Raw genomic sequence first — 19,365 nt, 5'->3', positions numbered from 1 at the left:
CAGGCCTTAAACAAAACTCCTACTATCCACTGCGCTCGTCAAAACGTGGTGGATAGAGGCTGCCTTTGTCAAACTCTGTTTCTGAATAGCCGCTATTATCCACTTCGCCAGGCAGAACGTGGTGGATATATAGATGCTCTCTTTGCCAAACCCTGTAATATATATATATATATATATATATATATATATATATATATATATATATATATATATATATATATATATATATATATATATATATATATATATATATATATATATATATATATATATATAGAGGCTGCCTTTGTCAAATTCTTTTTTTTTAACCGAACTCCCGAGAACTTAGGTGCTGAATATAATTTCCTGGGGAAGGGGTTGCGAGACATACATTATTACAGAGGAATTCATGTAGAAATCTTCCAAAGTATGTTTTGTTACTACATACAGTCTTATCTGCATTTCACAATATAAAATTCTCTCTCTTCTTAATTTCGCCAAAAGAAGATATTAGAGCGAAATGGACAACAATAAACCTTGATCGAATTGCACCATGTAGATAATCGGAGCATCATGTGAAAGAGCTGATACCGAAGCTTAAGAAATTCCACAAATCCACATTATATATGTTTATACCTGGCATTACGTAGCGGGAGGGAGAGGGGCTCAGTGGAGCTGGTCACGATAGGCACCCCTTCAATATATATACATGTAGATATTGAAATACTTGTTTAGAAAGGACTATTTGCTTTCTTTCTTATCAGTTTTCTTTATTATAGCTTTCATTTGTTTTAGTTTTTTTTTGTATTATTTTTTGTTTTTAATGTAACAATTTAAATACTAAGCAATCATTGCTTCATTTTAACATTTTGATCACATAATGTATCCTTCCTTTAAAAAATAGAGTGTTTGAGCAGTTCAAGCATTTCCCCCAACTTGTTTATGCAAAACATTCGAGGATTCTGGGGAGGGGGGTCGGTGGTTCCATGCAGACTTTGGCATTTTTCAGAGCTATTAAATTTATATTGTAAAGATCCCCCCTCTCCCAAATAAAAAAAATCACGGACCACTAGTAAGCCTGGAAAGAAGAGTCATGTATATATGAAGGAAAGTGACTTTCGTCAAAGAATTTCTGTGTAAGATTTTTCAGTGAGTATGGAATCCCCCATAGGCACTCCCCAGCTAAATTGTTAAAAAATATATATCTACTATGCTATAAACATATGTGTTTTGTATAGTAGATATATATTTTTTAACAATTAAGCTGGGGAGTGCCTATGGAATCCCCAATTTCTAAGAAAAATTCCTGGATTCGCCTTTGAATACTGTTTAGCAACAAAACACAGTCTTAGTCGGGAGAGAAGTAATACATGTATACATTGAACATTAAAATTAATGAGACATTATCAAGGAGTGTGTGTGGTTCTGTACAAAATAGTAAATTTCTATAATTTTACAAAAAAAACAATTCAATTCAATTTATTGACATCAACATGTTGGTATAAAGTCAAAATAACTAATCAAATGACAGACAACAGAAAAAAAAGAAAGAACAGAAAAAATATTATCACATAATCAATGGCTACAACATGCAAGAAGCAAAATAGCGTTCAGGATTCTGTACCACTTACCGGATTTTAGTAAGATCTTTTTTGACTGACATAACGCGTCGACTAAGCACCCGACTTTAATTAATATTTATCTGCAATAATGTCTGAGAAAAAGAACACGATACCCAAGTATATGAAATTTACCATCGGTGGATTAGCTGGGTAAGTAAATTTACATCTTTTTCATTTACAAAATAAAAGGGTTAGTAATGCACGTGGAGTTTGAGTGATCCAAGGACACGCACCTGCAACCGCAAATTGTCAGATTGTCGTTCAGTTTTCAGGTGACACAGGTGAACAAAATGGTGCCTATATTAAATTTCCAAAGCTTGAAATATGAATTCTTATTATTTTGAAATATGTACATACAAGTTTATAGTTTTAAAAAATTACATAAAATGTAAATGATAGGCATCCGAATAGCGAGCCCGATGCTATTTAAGCATATTTAGCGGCTGCTTTAAGGAAACTCTCTATAAACTGATGAAAACTGCTTTTTGGACTTAGAGAAAATTATATAGCGTAAAAGAGAATATTTTGAAATTAACTAGGCTAATTCATTTTTAATATAGGGAGCGTGTCTTTTTTATCCAGGAGAAATCTTCAAAGACATGAAGTTATGATAAAGAATTTTTTTTTGCTTTCTCAAATGGAAAAAATGCATGAAATAATATTTTTAACTACTATATCTAAGTCTAACTAACGTTTAGAATACTTGATGTATTTTCAATTATGATACACAGGGCAAATGACGATTTATTACATTTTCAACAGTGAAATACTGTAATCCATTGAATAAAAGTGATACTCTCTCACAGTGTGAAAGGATACCAAAGTGATATTCTCTCACAATGTAAAAGGATATCAAAGTAAGTAAAAAAATAATTTCTTGCCTGTCAGATAAGAGATAGTAACTAAACCATCTTGATAGAGACTAAAACTGCCAATTTCTTCCCAAATATGTTGCTAAAATCCATGTTACAATGTTTTCAATCTCACAATTGCCAAGCTATGACGTCTCAACTGCTCAACTTTGATGTCATGGTCTATGACAGTTTGTTATGAAAAGACAGAGGCAAAGGAAAAATCAAGGAAAATGTAATAAATAGAAAATTCAATGTTTTGTAGTTGGATATGGAATTAATTTCACTTGTGAGACACATTTTTTTTTATATATTCACTCATGCTTCACATTCGTTAAAATATTAAAAAAAAGATCCTGTCCCACATGTGAAATAAATTCCATATCCAACTATGACACTTTGAATATCCTCTATATCTTCATGTATTTAAAAAAAAAATTGAAATACTGCATTTTTTTTTAATGGTATATTAAATTTGTATCAGAAAAAATTCAAGTCATTGTTTTGGTGGAATTAATTTACGTCTGAAAGGTTATCTTTTTGGCCTTAATGTGTGCTTAAATATAAAGATTCTCCAGCTCTGATTAAATCATTTTCCTTTGTAAAGAAATGAAGTTTTCTTGTGTATTTCAGAATGGGTGCTACAGTGTTTGTTCAGCCTCTGGACTTGGTAAAGAACAGAATGCAGCTCAGTGGTAAAGTACTTATTTGGTAGTCTAATATTTTGATGATGATGAATTTCAGTTTTATCATTATTGTTACAAGTATCATTTAAAATAAGTGTAAGAGAGAGGAAAAAAGATAAAATAATCAATAATTTCCATAAGATAAAGAAATGTTACTGAAATATTTTTTTTTTTTGGAACTCAAAAAAAGTATTCAGCTTTGTATGGAAGATATAGGAGCCTTATGGTACTTTTTTTTTTGGAATAGGTGAGGGAGGTAAAAGTCGTCAGTATAAATCAAGTGGGCATGCATTAATCACAGTATTAAGGAATGAGGGTATTACTGGTATCTATACAGGGTAAGTTTTGTCTAAGTATCGTAGAAGATATCAGTACTAATTTATCTGATTATTTAATCAATTATGATCTTAAGTTGTATCTCTTGTAATTTGCATAACATGTACATGGTACAGAAAAAAATATCTCCATCCAAATAAATAATGTTGAAGTAACTAATTAAAGTGATGCTTTTGAATGTTTATTTTAGGCTTTCAGCAGGTCTTCTGCGTCAGGCGACCTACACAACAACAAGAATGGGCATATACTCATCCCTGTTTGAAAGATTTAGTGTGTAAGTGTCGTGTAAAAAGTACCAGTACTCTAATGTGAAGAAATTATATCTCATTCCAACTTGAACCTTTTTTAAAGCAAAATTAGAAAAAACTTATGGACCAGTTTGAAACAGAAAAATACAGAAACGTTTGGTTGTTTTTACATTACTAGTATCAACTTTAAAATAATGAATTTTGTTTCACTTGAATTTAGTTTTTAACAGCTTACAGAAAATAAAATAAGACTTATTTTCTTTGTTCAGAGATGGTAAACCCCCAAGCTTTTTCAAGAAAGTGTTCATAGGTGTGTTTGCTGGAGGTATTGGGGCATTTGTTGGAACTCCCGCCGAGTTGGCTCTTATTAGGATGACGGCAGATGGACGGTAAGATATGACATTATCACTATATATATATATATATATATATATATATATATATATATATATATATATATATATATATATATATATATATATATATATATATATATATATATACGGTAAACATACTTATATTACCACATTCAAAATTCATTGCAGTCTTCATTTTCAACTGATTAGTGCAATCATAAATAAATTATCACACTTCAGTATTAAAAATGACATTCATGTATTAGATTTTATCATATATATTAGATTGCACATTAATTAGTGGACAGGAAGCTTAAATTCAATTACTGCTAAAAAAAAAAAATACTTTAACAGTATGCAATGCAGTAAAACATTTAGAGGGAGTGATTCAGTTTGAAAAGTAAAATGATCCTAGATGAATATACATGTATAGAAAAGATATTCATATCAGCATTTTTTCTCTTTTTCAGCCTTCCTGTTGAACAAAGAAGAGGTTACAAAAATGTTTTTGATGCACTCAAAAGAGTTTGGCTAGAAGAAGGATTTCTAGCTCTCTTTAGGGTAAATACTTGGATTTGTAAACTGTATTCTTTTTATGTCAATCTAGCTTAGCTTAGGATATATAGCTTTAGGTTATAAGCTCACCTGAGCTGAAAGCTAAAGTGAGCATTTCTGATCACACGTTGTCCAGTGTCTGTCTGTCTGTAAACTTTTCCTACTTTCGATTTCTCAAGAATCACTGGGCCAATTTCAACCAAAGTTGACAAAAAGCATCCTTGGGTAAAGGGTTTTTTGATTGTTCAAATGAAGGGCCAAACCCCGTTCCAAGGGAAAATAATCAAGAAAAGGTATAAGTAGGGTGTGGTCATTAAAAATCTTCTTCTCAAGAATCAGTGAGCCAGAAAAGATTAAACTTATGTGAAAAATTCCTGAGGTTGTGTAGATTCTAAATTTTACAAATCATGGCCCCTGGGGGTAGTGCACAATAGGGGATCAGAGTTTTACAATACATTGAAAAATATAGGAAGAATCTTTTAAAATCATCTCAAGAACAACAAAGCCATGATTACTCATATTAATATGGAAGCATCCTCAAGCACTGTAGATTTGCACATCATGGCCTTTGGAGATAGGGTGCAATTGAGAATCAAAATTTTACATAGAAATATGTAGGGAAGAATCTTTAAAACTCCTCAAGGACAGCAAAACTACGATGAACCACATTAATATGCAAGCACCCTTAGGTAGTTTAGATTCAAGTTTGTTGAAATCTTGAACTCCGGTGGTAAGATGGGGCCACAATAGATGAGATTTACATAGGAATATAGATTTTAAAAATCTTCTCAAGAACAGCAAAATCATGTCTAGTCATATTTATATGTAAGCATCCTTAGGTACATATAAATTTAATTTTTTTTCTAATCATGGCCCCTGGGTGTAGGGTGGGGCTATAAAGAACAATCAAAATTTTATATAGGAATACATGTACAGTATATAGGGAAAAAATTGTTGATGAAGAACAGAAGGGCCAATGTGACTCAGGTGAGTGCTGTGGCCCATGGGCCTCTTGTTTATTTAGCTATGGACCTTGTTTGATTTGTTTATTTTCATTCCAATAAATACTGTATACAGGGAAATTTTCGCCCCTCTCGCCGTACCCACAGATGGGTAGAATTTAAAATGAGGCGAATTAAAAGAACGCAGTATAATTTCATAAACAAAACTGTGACTGGGCGAATTTTAAAATGGGACAAAATTGTTTGCTAGTGTGAAAGGATGAAATTAACATGGGGTGAAAATAACCCTGTATACAGTATGGCAGACATAGACACAATGTCAAGAACTGAAAATATGATTTTGTATATGCTAATATTTAGCTTCTTAGCAATATTTAATCATAAGGATTGGAATTAAATTCAATCTGTTTCACCAAAACTTTTTTTTTAATTTATCACAGGGAAGTGGTCCTACTATAGGGAGAGCTATGGTAGTGAATGCATCTCAACTGTCCTCTTATTCACAAGTTAAACAGTTTTTCCTAGACAGTATGTATACTTTAGCTAGAATGATAAGGGCAGTAACTCTTTTAGGGATTAAAAGGAGGAATAGGGGATATTACCAAATTATTAAAGAAAATTAGAAAAGACCCATTTCTGTTTAGAGAACTATTAAAAATTGTATATGTGCACATTTTTTGCTTGCAGGAGACATGGTGAAAGATGGCTTGCTACTCCATTTCATTAGCAGTATGATCAGTGGTTTTGTAACAACAGTGTTCTCAATGCCTGTGGATATTGTGAAAACTAGGTAATAATCTTTTTTTTTTAAAATGAAAATATGAATTCTCCCTTTATAGTACAAAACAAATATAGTTGCCTATATATATATATATATTTTTTTTTTTTTACAGGATACAGAACATGAAAACCATTGATGGAAAACCAGAGTACAAAGGAGCTATGGTTAGAAAAATTTATAACCTTGTCACTGATATTTTGATGTCTTCTAGTAAAGATGGAGGGGTAAAAATTGCAGCGAAAGCTAACATATACCATGCCTTATCAACATTTAATAAAATCTGATGTTTTTATCGGAATAAGGATTGTTATTAGATTTTTTTGGGAATAAGAAGACTCAGAAGAATGTTTTGGCCCATGTTCTATATATCAGAAGTAAGTAAATGTCCTGGAATAGAACATCTCTGAGATTTTACATAACCTTTGCCTTCTTCATTACAGGATGTTTTTCTGAATACAGTACGAAAGGAAGGCTTTTTCAGTTTATGGAAGGGATTCTTGCCATACTATTTCCGACTGGGACCTCACACAGTTCTGACTTTTATTTTCATTGAACAGATGAATAGAATTTACGCAACAACTGTTCTAAAAGACGCCTCAGCAGGAAGGGGTTTATAACTCATGTTTAGATCATAGTTTTTATGCCTCCATAATGGAAGATTCCGGGGCATGTTTTTGCTCTGTCTGTCTGTTTGTCCACAAAAAACTTTTAACTTGTCAATAATGTTTGATTAGTTGGAGCTAGGCTTTCATACTTGTGACAAGACCTCTGAGTACCAACATATTTGACCTTGACCTTGGATTTTGACCAACTTTTGAAAAATTTTACCAAACTTTAACATTGATAACGTTTGAATGGTTGATGCTAGGATTTTCATATTTCACGTGTATTCCTTCCCTTGGGTAGCAACAATTTTCATCCTTTGACAATTTTCATCCTTGGAGTTTGATGTATTTAGGAAAAACTTTAACCTTGGCCATAACTTTTGAAAGGTTGGTACTAGGGCTTTTATATTTCACAGGTGTATTCCTTGTGACAAGACCTTTGTTTGGGTACCAACATTTTTGATCTCTTGATCTTGAAATTTGTTTGTATTTGACAAACTTTAACCTTGGCCATAAGCTGCCATATGGGAGCATCGGTGTTTCGCAATCCATGTTGTTTTTTAACTCAAAAAGAAAATTGAACACCTTAAAAGCAGCTGATTTTTAAATATTTTTTTTGTAAAAAATACTGGTTATTCTCCACAGATATATATAATATATAATGAATTGTTACGAAAAACCTAGTAAAAGCATATTACCGTAAGCAAATACAGTGCTTCATGTATAGATGGCAGCTCTTTTTTTCCCCCATGTAGTAAAATGCATAATCAGTAACTTTATCAAAAGATCTTGTGAAGGTAGAAATTAGTTTTAACAAAACTACTCCCTCAAATCGACATAAGTAATTGGTCTGGAGTGTTAGAAGTAACTCGGGTATGTTCTGTATGTAATAGTAATTTAGTGCTTTGTGTATGTTATTTAGGTTTTTATGAATATGTTGATTTGTTATAACTGTGATAATATTTCAAATACAGTTTCAATTTTAATAAAAATGTATTGTCTTTTTTTCTTGTCATAATCGTGTACATGTATATGAATGGAACAAAAGTAGAGCTTTTTAAATTACATGTAATAGTCAAATCTTAAATTGGATAATAAATGTGCAAGTGTATAAAAAGTTCAAGGCCCATAAAAATTAAGGTACAAATGTAGTAAAAGTTCCAAGGTCTATCTTAAATTGGATAATAAATGTATTAAAAGTTCAAGGTCCATCTTGAATTGGATAATTTATGTACAAGTGTATTAAAAGTTCCAGGTCTATCTTAAATTGGATAATTAATGTACAAGTGCATTAAAAGTTCAAGGTCCATCTTAAATTGGATAATTAATGTACAAGTGTATTAAAAGTTCAAGGTCCATCATAAATTGGATAATTAATGTACAAGTGTATTAAAAGTTCAAGGTCCATCATAAATTGGATAATTAATGTACAAGTGCATTATCTTTCACGTGTACAAAGGGAGCATTAGCTGAAGAATTCAGCAACACTTATCTCAATTTTGAACAAATATTAAACAAAAAATATATCATACAAGCCATAAAATGACAAAAATTTTTAGCTGCATTTAGAACTGAAGCAAAATAGGTTATGCTTTGGATTGATGATGTTTGTCCACATCAACATTACAGTAGACATGTTTAGCTCTTTTATAGTTGATGGACAATTATCATTTAACTTCATGTAAATCCTTATTCAGATACAATGTATGTTCAATAACTGAATGTTTGAAATTTAAAACTTAAATTTATGATAAACATGATGACTTCAACTTTTCTATTATCAACTTCCCTTATTTATGTAGTATAACATTATCACCTGCATGTGGAGTTTATGTGTCCTGGTTGGTTTTATACACAAGAGATATTCTGCATACAAACAATTTCTAAAATGAGGCAGGCTATTGACAAATAAGTTGATGATACTAGGATATCAACAAAATTGTTTAAAGTCAAAAAGAAATTATATGGTTGACACAAATACAATATGTGGATTGGGACAGTATTTTTATGCACCACCATGAATATGGCCAGGAAATATAGTGTTTATCATATCCGTCTCCTTCCTTCTGTCCATCCATTCATCACACTTTGCTTTTATGTCTGTTTCAAGGTAAACTGATACATATTGATGAGAGGTATCCAACTGTGAGACACCTAATCTGACCTTGACCTTCCCTGTGATATTAACCTCACTATTCCCTATTTTATGTTTAGTTTAGTTTCAAAGTAACTATTCAAGATATTTTTATCAAAATTCATACAATGATATATATTGGTGGGAGGTATTAAAATATGACATTATTTCTGACTCGGACCTTTCCTATGACCTTGACCTCACTATTAAGTATTTTTTATTTAGCATATTTTAGGAGAAACTGTTCATAAAACCATCAAAATTCATACAATTTACTAATTGACCAAGTGGAACGTTGACCGACATCTTTCATACAAATTGTTAGGCCATTTTTTTCTCACTGAATTGTCTACAGATATTTGTTTACAGATGTGTTTACCCTATTCTGCAGTTTTTAGTTATTTAAATGGATTCTCACCATGATTTGAGCTTTTCATCCGTAATTTTTTAGTGTTGACAATACCTTTTCTTAATTTTCTTATGTACATATCAATACTTTAAATGAATGATTTTTAAATTGTTACATTACTATCCATTTTATCAGCATTTATCATGTATAAATGACAATCTGAGTATAAATCGGTGTGTAACTAAGAACTTTAAGTGAAACCTATCATTGCTAAAGTATTAATACGACATAGAAAAATTAAACTTAGGAGCATAATCCAAAAGCGTAATTTCTGGAGGCCAATTCTTATTTTGAAACAAAAATCCAGAATAAGGAATTTCCACAGAAGTAAACCGCGCTGTGTTTACCCAATCAAAAGGAGCACATGGTGGGTGTGACTGGTCGACAGGGGATGCTTACTCCCCCATGGCACCTAATTCCACCTCTGTTTTCAGATGCTCATGTTGACTCTGCTCATAATTTTTATTTAATATTTAAATGGACTTCTGAGAATGATCACTTTAAGTTACACATTTCAATTTAAATTACATTGTGTCAATAATATATAATTCAATTAAGATGCTTTCAGGCACACACAACAAATAATTCCGACACCGAGTCTTGTAGCAACTAGGTAATGGTGCTATATGAGTATTTCTTTTAGCAGAATTTATATTTTAGTACTTTGCTTTCTTGTACATGCATATGGTGCACTCAGAAAGACACTGTATTCAAACCTTACAATCACCATATTTACAAATTCTTCAAAATCCTACTACATTATAGTTCTTTTGAAAGATAACCAGTGCTGAAAAATGTGTACACTCTACTTGTATTTAGAAAAAATTTTCAACAAGGAATTTCATGCCACCATTATCTACCTATGCAGTGCTCAACAAGTGTTCCATAGGACACAAAGCTCATTTGACTCACATTTGATTGGTGTACCTGAGTATATAAATGAAGATACAAATAAACAAGCTTTTGAAATACTATTTATTAGTATAAGTTTATTTTAATGATTGCAAAAGTCTATGCACACAAGTACATGTACACATTTTGAATCAAGAAGGGATAATGTTATTTCCTTTACCATTCTGGATAACAAGTATACCTCGGGCAGCCATGTTCATTTTTTTTAAGGTATTCCACCCCTTATAGGACCAAATTCTCTATCCTCAAATATCAGTCACATACATGTTTATAATACTCTGATATTAATTTAAAGTATTTTACAGTAGAGAAGGATTTCCCAGAAAAAAAATTCCAAAATGTAATTGCTTAAGCAGTAATTAAGAAACAAAGATTGCATTGAGGTCTATAGGGACAAGTCTTTTTTTTTTAAACTTCAAATACTAAGAATATCAATAAATGCAGTCGTGAAAAGATGTGTTTAATCATTAGGAATAGAATAACAATTGAAAATAATTTCTCTACCAGATATATTATTTCTTAATAAATGATGAGTATTCAACCCTCTAATATACCATATTCAACTCAGTCATGTTTTTTTTATACATTCAACTCAATCATATCTGTTATATATGCATTCAATTTCATTGAATCTGAGGCTTTTAGGGATGAAATACCTTAAAGAGACCCAACAGATTAAACCTGTAGCCTGTTATGAGCTTTTTAAGAGACAAAAACAACCAATGAAACAGTTGGCTTGCTCTTCAAACATCATAATACATGTTCATATACCTAAATGAATTAATTTACAGGAATTTCTTTTAAAATTTGTCAAAACTTTAAAGATTCATAGAATCTTTGAACTCGTAATAAAATAGATTTGGATGCTGCAAATTTAAAACAAATACTGGTAGTACACATTATGTAAAATATGGGTACACAGTCTGTGGCATCTTTTTTTCATGGGGATATCATTACACATATTTCTGAATATTAAACTAAAAATGCATGATTCATCTTCATTCCTTTTCCATCATACTTAAACCCATACATTTTTGTCTTGTCAAATAATTGATTTTTGTCTATGTATTTATGGTAACATCATATTTGAATGCATGTTCTTTTTTTTTCTTAAAAAGTCATTAAAATTTTGTTAAAAAAACCATCATCCACAATAAACATGTACCCTATTTTATGGAGGAAAAAAGGCAGTTTTCCTTTGTCTCAATGTTTTCTATTCTAGCAAAGCTCAAATATATTACCACACAACAGAACATGAAACATTAATTTTGCATTGTTCAGTGTCAGCACTTCATATGGCAAAATATACAAACATGTTATAAACACAAAGTCATTCTTAAACATTTCAAAAACATAGGTTATCAGAGATTACAGAGCTCACCTCAACGAATGTTGTCTTTAAGTAAGGCAAAGTCCCACACTAAACTAACAATCTAGGAGTGTGCATCCCTAGATGCAACATTTATGCAATTTTGGTCTGATAGGGCTTGCAGTTACTTGGGAATATACTTATCTGAAAACTAGTCACTCATCCAGAAAATGTAAGTCAAATCCAGCATCCAAAGCAAGTTTGAGATTGTTCGTCCCTTGATGTATCATCCATGCAAGTTTGGTTCAGATAGGCCTTATAGTTACTTGGAAATGAGATCTGCTCCAAAAACTTTAACCTGGTTACTCCATCCGGAAAATGTAGGTCAGATACAGCATCCGAAGCAAGTCCAGTAGTGTGCATCCTTAGATGTATCATCCATGCAAGTTTAGTCAACACAGGGCTTATAGTTACTTGGAAATGACATCTGCTCCAAAAACTTTAACCTGGTAACTCATCCGGAAAATGTAGGTCAGATCCAGCATCTGAAGCAAGTCCAGTAGTGTGAATCCTTAGATGTATCATCCATACAAGTTTGGTCAATATAGGGTTTATAGTTACTTGGAAATGACATCTGCTCCAAAAACTTAAACCTGGTCACTCAATCCGAAAATGTAGGTCAGATCCAGCATCCGAAGCAAGTCCAGTAGTGTGCATCCTTAGATGTATCATCCATGCAAGTTTAGTCAATATAAGGCTTATAGTTACTTGGAAATGAGATCTGCTCCAAAAACTTTGACCTGGTCACTCATCCAGAAAATATAGGTCAGATCCAGCATCCAAAGCAAGTCCAGTAGTGTGCATCCTTAGATGTATCATCCATGCAAGTTTGGTCAATATAGGGCTTATAGTTACTTGGAAATGAGACCTGCTCCAAAAACTTTAACCTGCTCCAAAAACATTAACCTGGTCATTCTTTAGCTGAAATTGCAGCATCTGAAACCTTGACTGGTACAATGAAACACACTAGAAGCATCCTCCATGCATCTCTGACTAATATAGGCCATAGAAGTACTTGAAAAGAAAACTGCTCCAAAAACCTTAACCTGGGACGCCGACGCCGAGGGTATTACATAAGCTCCCCCAACTTCGTTGAGGTGAGCTAAAAACAAAGTCTGTCTTTTTACACTTATATTGCAGCAAACAATGAGATTTTAGGTTTGGAATCTATACGTAAAATAGTAGTATGCCCTCTAATTTCACAATTCATGAAAAAGAAATTCACATAAATCCTTCAGCACTATCTAGGATACATTGCTGGCTGTGGCATTGAAAAGTTCCCACTAGGGTAGGGTAGATTGGTCAGGCCACTGGGACAGGAATAACTGTTTGTCGAGGGGTTAACAGTGGGAACATCTGGCCTTGAGAGTCCAGAATTCATCAGTTCTGTTAATTTCTTCACTTTCACTTGTCTTAAATGAGCAACTGTTCTAACAGGGAGATAATTCTCTAAGAAAGCTTCATGATTTATCTTACTGTCACAGAACTGCTCTGCAAATTGCTAAAATTAAAAAGAAGCATAAAAATAGTTAAATAAATAGTTATAACTGATGCACATGTATTTATCAATTCCTTCACTATTTTGATTCCTGACCGTTACTTTTCTCTGGTTGGCTTTCCAAATGATTTTAAGTAATGAATACATATATATTTAATACATTAGAAAATTCAGGGAAAAAACTATATATAATTATAAATTGTTATACAATATCCTGTTTTTCCCTGATGACTGTATCATGATACTCAGTAATCATAATAATATCATACTCAAATTTACACCTGAATGAACAATGGATTTTTTCAAAATGACTAGGGGGATTGGCATTCATTGATGTATGTTTTGTTCTATTTTTAGATTGTTGAGTTACCTCTGAACTTTCTTCTGACACTGCAGCAGCAGACTGTAACAAAGCCAGGACTGTGTCAGGCAGAAGGCGACTCGGGTGTGAATCTACAATAAATAAGTAAAGCCAGTCAAAACGTCTTAAAGAACACAACAATATATAAAATGTATTTTAAGTATTCTCACAATCTGATTGAGTATTCTCATTTCTTAAAAGCTGTTAGTTAAAAAATACTCCTAGATATACAGATATATTTTGCAAATTTGCTATATATATTTTATTGACGTCACTGTATGGATATACCAGGTAATGAATTACAGATAAAGTGAATTCACAGGTCCCCAGGACTTTGCTATAACCAAGATTTACTGTACCTTGAGTTTGAAAAATTGAAAAATTTGAAAAAAAGGGCTGACATTAAGCTGTCATTTTTTCTGCTTCTTTTATCCTGAGCCAGAGCTATTATCAGCTTAATAGACATGTACCTTGATTTTGATAAACTGTCTAGGTGTCGTCACCAAGCTAAATACATGCACTAGTCATATTTTCTTCTCCTTTACCTATTCTAGATTTATCCTGAGCCAGAGCTATTTTCAACTTATTAGCATCCTCATAACCTTTAGCAACTTCACTTTTCAAGGTCTCTAGTCGACTTTGGAAAGTTAAGTTGTACTCTGCCATGCTTTTATTTTTGGCAAGCATCATTTCTCTGTCTGTTTGTATGTTTTTGACCTAAAACCAAGAGGGAAAAAAATGAGAAAATAATATTATCTGTGACATTCATCAAGAGATGAATACTTCTTTTTAACAGTACCGGTACATGTAATGTAACTTACAGTATATTTATTACTTTATTCTAAGTAAACAATTAAGTATACCTACAGATGCTCTACAATTGAGATGTAATTACCAATAAGTACACAAGGATTAAAATATATAATTTTTTATATTAAAAGCAATTACTTATTTTTACCAGTAGCTCTTCTGCCAGATATATACATTTTACATTCTATATATTGAAATCAAACATTGACCTGTTGTAAATCCTTTATTAATCCATCTAACTTGTCATTGTCTTCTAGAAGGTTTTGCAGTTCATTTTTGTCGAGATGCTGGAGTATTCCCGTGGCTGCTTCCTCATCTACGACCAGCTGTTTAGCTTCACTGGAGTAACTCATCGCTAAGGTTATACTGTAGCTTCACTCGGTCATCACTTTGTTCAATACTACAAAACGTATATAACACTCACTACAACAATATCCCATATTTCACTTCCTTTTTTAATCAACATAATCATTTATGAATTTTCCATCACTGCTATATATTTGATTCAACACAGATCCCCTTTGGTTTTACTGGATTTAATTATGTGATTGATCTTGTGCAAAAACCAACACCAATTTCACAAGTGTCATGCAGTAATTGCTGACCCAATAAATTTGAAAGGAAAAAAGCTGAAAAAAAGTCAGGGTCATGATCTCATGGAGTAGCAACCTTGTCTATAAGTAATACATGAGTTCATTAGTCATTTCACATGACCACTCCATTTACTGTTAAAAAAATCAAATACACACACAAAGATTGATAATTTTTTGTCGGTTTACTAATAAAATACAAAATGGAATAAAAGACAGAAAACTTGATAGCTAGTATCATAGTATACTGCATATAATGTTAAAATTTAAAAAAAAAAGTTTTCATAATAGAACAAATGCACTGATCAAAATAAAATGTTCACCTTATGTGATAAAGAAACTTTTCTTTAAAAATCCAATTATAAATATGACACACCATTAACTGAAGTTATTTACACAGAATTTGAGTTTTACCTTCTGATTTACTTCACAAGTACCGGTAACATGTAACATGATTTTATCTTTATTGATGGGGGGGTGGGGTGGGGGGGTTGAAGGCCTTTAGAAGCTAGTGAATTTTCAGCATTTCTGACAGCTAGTTTTAATTGTCCAGAAAAGGATTGATCTGAATTTAAAATGCTAATTTTATTTGGAAATTTTATGATTATGCAGGAAAAGGTAAGGTTTTTCTAGTGCTTTCTATCCTTAACTCTATATAATTGTAAAATATAGTTTTATATGTAACATATACTACATGTAAGTATGCATGGCTATGCCCCTGGCAGATTTATATATTTTTTCTGTATAAAATTTTATTTATTCCTAGATGGAAATCTTTGAACCCTATTGTGGCCCAAACAAATGCTGGTTCGTTGGCCTTAAAACGTTCATCCTTCACCAATTACGCCATTTTTCCAAATTCCTGTTCACCCAGAGTGCATTCACAATGAAATTTGTTTGTCCATGGTCTGTTTATCCTATATTTAGGTTGAATATATAACCATACTTTTCAGGATAGTGGGGGTTATAAATGTAGGATAAAAGCAGAGATTTCAGAGTTTTCCATTCTGAGGTCTTTGGTTTTATCAACCCTAACCAGAAGTTCCTGTATCTCGTCTTGAGTCAGAGATGTCTGAAACAATTTATATGACAAGAAAAAAGTCTGTCAAAGCCAACAATGTCATTTAAAAGTAGGTTAATGACTGATATAATAACAAAATACGAGCTTGAACCAGGGGTGCCTTTAATTGATTTAGGTACCTTGTGGAGGGAAAGGAAGGGGTGACCCCATATATGAAACAAATGCCTGTGGCTTGTTGAGAAGATTTTTAAGACACCCACTCTATTGTTACATTTTCTTGATTATCTCCCCTTTCAAGAGGGTTTGGGCTTTCATTTGAATAAACTTGAATCACCTGCTTTGTAGCAAGTTTGGTTGAAACTGGTCCGGTGGTTCTGGAGAAATTTTACAGAAAATTTTGAAAAACACTGACAAATCCCTCTGCACTTCTCATGTCCAGATAAAGTAAGGGTTTAATTAAGTTTTGATCTGGTTTATCTATAGATAGTTTTCATACTACATATTTTCTCTCCGAGTTATTTCCCTTGGCTGCCATCTTGGTGGTCAACCTGAGAATTTTTCCTCTTTGTCTTACCAAATTTAAGAAGGTGTAGCAGAAAAATTTGAGGGGAAATTTTTATGAAATAAAATTATGAAATGAAAGAGGCTTTAACTAATATATATTTTTCAGAAAAACAACGCTTCCTACCCCACAATGGCCAGTATAAAAAGTTAAAGTTGGTTAAATAATGAAGGAATATGAGCATGTTGACCTCCAATATGGCGGCCAACGGGAAATAACTCTTGATAATTTGGGCCTACTGAAAACTATCTATTATAAAAGAAAGATTCTGAAAGATATTTCAGTGTGATATCAGTATCAACAAGATCAGGCATATCTGTAGTTAGAATAATCTAACTGTGTCTGGGGACAGACAAGCCCTTACCAAACCGGGTCCGTAGGACAATATCATTTTATAAAACGATATTTTATTCATCTAGCAAGTGCCTGTAGAGCTGATCATTGTGACGGAATGCTTAGGCCTTCTATTTTCCTAACACTTCTGTTCAATTTATTAATAAGCACTGCAACAATCATGTCTTAACTTCACTAAAAGTCCTTTCACATGTGTGTTAATGACACCATCGATTCACCATGATAATGAATAATCGGGAAATTTTACTTACTTGCCTTCAAGGATCTGTCATAATAAATCGGAACGGAAGTTGCGAAATTGTTACGACCGGACAAAATTGAATTTTTAATTCGAACCCTTTTCCCCGTAATCTATGATTAATTGAAGACCTTAATATTATTTCATGTGTCTTCGATCGATGTTGTCTCTTGGTTGGCTCGATAAAATCATGGATCAATTTTACCAGCATACTATATAATGTGTACACCCCCTACTCTGGTACGTAAAATTGTGAAAATTTAAATTTCGCAATCACATTCATAAATACATGTGCCGAGTTTGAATTTCGCAACCACATTTCTTATTACAGAAATTATCACATTTTCCGATTTAAGAAATCTGTGTACAACCGTAGCTATTGGTTCTTTTTTTTCAAATATTTCCGTCTGAGCAGGTTAAAATTGATCTGATGACACATTCCTCAATTATATATAATTTTTCCCAAGAATTTGTGATGAAGTACGTATTGCTACATATTCCCAGACATTTGTGCAAGATTCAGAGTATGTTATTTCTCATACAACCCTTAACTGAAAATCACTTTTAGCTAATTAATTGGCTTTTTGGTGATACATGTATCGTATCCCATATTTTTGTGTATATTTTTTTAAATTTGTTAAGAAATGTCAAGATAATAATGATAATAAAATTTCTTGAATTTTATGAAGAGATAAAAAAAAAAGATAATCGACCTTTTATTCAAAGTAAAACTGAAACAAAAAGTGACGTGGAGATTTTATTAAAAATATTGTAATGGCAAACAATAAATTATATAAATCAAAAACGGAAATTTTTTTTCTATAGACTCGATTAATATCATTTACATTTCTGTTAATTCTAGATTGAATTATCATTTATGAAGCTGAAAGAGACAACGGCTCTGGAAATGCGTATGATTGATGATTAAAAAATTTTAGACTATCATAAAGACAAAAATGCATTATTGAACCTGCATCATGCGATCATCCTGTATTTACAATGTAATTTTTTTCTTACTTTCCAAAAATAACCTCAAGTTCGCTGAAACTGCGAACGCTCCCATTTATCGCCTACATTTTGCACATTCATAATTCAACATGTTTGGCATATTTTATTAAATATTTTTAATGATACGTAATTGATTTATAACTCTAATACCAGTGTTATATACAACTTTTTGATTGATGGGATGTGCACCCCCCTCCCCTAGATTTCATAATCGTGGATATGGAATTATGGATAAATGACCTCTTAAACTTTCAGTTTGATAAATCTATGTTAAATTAACTATACCTGAATCATTTAGCAAAACTTACAAGTTATAAATTATTTATCATATGAAATTATATTGGTCACAAGAAGACTATTTTCAGCAGTGTATTTTTGTATTTTGGTCTGTAAACATAACCCCCACCCTCCGAAACAACAAAAGCTTTGGTTTTAATTTGCCTAATAGCAATGCGTAATAGCTGCAAAAAAGGCATTTTTTGTTTCACTGGGGGGATATTATATATGTATTTCGATTTCCATTGATTTCTATAGTGAAATTCTTGAATTTTGCCCCCCCCCCCCAAATTATCTTTTTTTCTGAATAGTTCAAAATTTATAAAAATTGAGATACATTTCTATATAAATTTATAAAAATAATTGGAATATATGATAACTTTTTGAAAATTAACCTGAAGGTAGGCGGCTAAACAATATACTACCTTTTAAGTCATTTCGCGATTTTGACGGGACGAGGGAATCACCGGACATTTGAACATTTTACTTGATTGAATAAACAAAATGCTTGAACATGGCATAAAGTAAGAAGGTAGTTAAATTATAAAATTTCATCCGTTAACAAACTTATATGTTTTACCTTGTCATAGTTTTTAATCGTCACATGCATGATGTTCTTGAAAGGTCTTTCCTCTAAATGTTTGGAAGCAAAGAATTTTCGTCTTTAATTACATGCAGTTTAAGCACACGGCATGGGATAATCATTTGCATTGTGATAAACAGTCCTAGACTATAATATCAATGAACTAAATTTACTGTACACTTGCAAAACATAAAGCTTCAATAAATAATAATTTTACATGTCATGTCTATAAAACTGTGCTTTAAATAGCCCATATAGG

At 32.1% G+C, this 19,365-nt stretch overlaps 2 protein-coding genes across 2 annotated transcripts; one reads left to right on the top strand and one right to left on the bottom strand.

Moving 5' to 3' along the window:
• The first annotated feature begins 1,616 nt into the window (after positions 1 to 1,616).
• On the top strand, positions 1,617 to 7,982 carry LOC133172384 (mitochondrial 2-oxoglutarate/malate carrier protein-like). The gene is made up of 10 exons (XM_061307259.1): positions 1,617 to 1,751; positions 3,086 to 3,147; positions 3,386 to 3,476; positions 3,665 to 3,748; positions 3,992 to 4,111; positions 4,549 to 4,639; positions 6,036 to 6,123; positions 6,283 to 6,385; positions 6,489 to 6,540; positions 6,817 to 7,982. Exons 1-10 carry the CDS (start codon positions 1,690 to 1,692, stop codon positions 6,991 to 6,993), a joined length of 930 nt encoding a protein of 309 aa, XP_061163243.1. The 5' UTR covers positions 1,617 to 1,689; the 3' UTR covers positions 6,994 to 7,982.
• A 2,498-nt stretch (positions 7,983 to 10,480) lies between these two features.
• On the bottom strand, positions 10,481 to 14,899 carry LOC133205978 (vacuolar protein sorting-associated protein 37B-like). The gene is made up of 4 exons (XM_061341883.1): positions 14,684 to 14,899; positions 14,210 to 14,381; positions 13,674 to 13,756; positions 10,481 to 13,306 (listed from the first exon to the last, which is right to left on the bottom strand). Exons 1-4 carry the CDS (start codon positions 14,825 to 14,827, stop codon positions 13,046 to 13,048), a joined length of 660 nt encoding a protein of 219 aa, XP_061197867.1. The 5' UTR covers positions 14,828 to 14,899; the 3' UTR covers positions 10,481 to 13,045.
• Positions 14,900 to 19,365: the final 4,466 nt, after the last annotated feature.

This window comes from Saccostrea echinata, unplaced genomic scaffold (genome assembly GCF_033153115.1).
Source record: "Saccostrea echinata isolate AGI-Se365-2 ecotype Australia unplaced genomic scaffold, CSIRO_AGI_Sech_v1 ptg000054l, whole genome shotgun sequence".
Classification (NCBI taxonomy): Eukaryota; Metazoa; Mollusca; class Bivalvia; order Ostreida; family Ostreidae; genus Saccostrea; species Saccostrea echinata.
This window is presented reverse-complemented; position numbering and strand designations above follow the sequence as displayed.

What these genes read in the sequence shown, in the direction of transcription:
- LOC133172384 (XM_061307259.1), top strand. Translation starts at nt 1,690, where the DNA reads ATGTCTGAGAAAAAGAACACGATACCCAAGTATATGAAATTTACCATC. An exon ending in ATTACTGGTATCTATACAGG is followed by an intron (nt 3,477 to 3,664) that starts GTAAGTTTTGTC and finishes TGTTTATTTTAG; the next exon opens with GCTTTCAGCAGGTCTTCTGC. An exon ending in CAGAGTACAAAGGAGCTATG is followed by an intron (nt 6,541 to 6,816) that starts GTTAGAAAAATT and finishes TCTTCATTACAG; the next exon opens with GATGTTTTTCTGAATACAGT.
- LOC133205978 (XM_061341883.1), bottom strand. Translation starts at nt 14,827, where the DNA reads ATGAGTTACTCCAGTGAAGCTAAACAGCTGGTCGTAGATGAGGAAGCA. An exon ending in TAATAAAGGATTTACAACAG is followed by an intron (nt 14,382 to 14,683) that starts GTCAATGTTTGA and finishes TCTTGGTTTTAG; the next exon opens with GTCAAAAACATACAAACAGA. An exon ending in TGTCAGAAGAAAGTTCAGAG is followed by an intron (nt 13,307 to 13,673) that starts GTAACTCAACAA and finishes TTTTAATTTTAG; the next exon opens with CAATTTGCAGAGCAGTTCTG.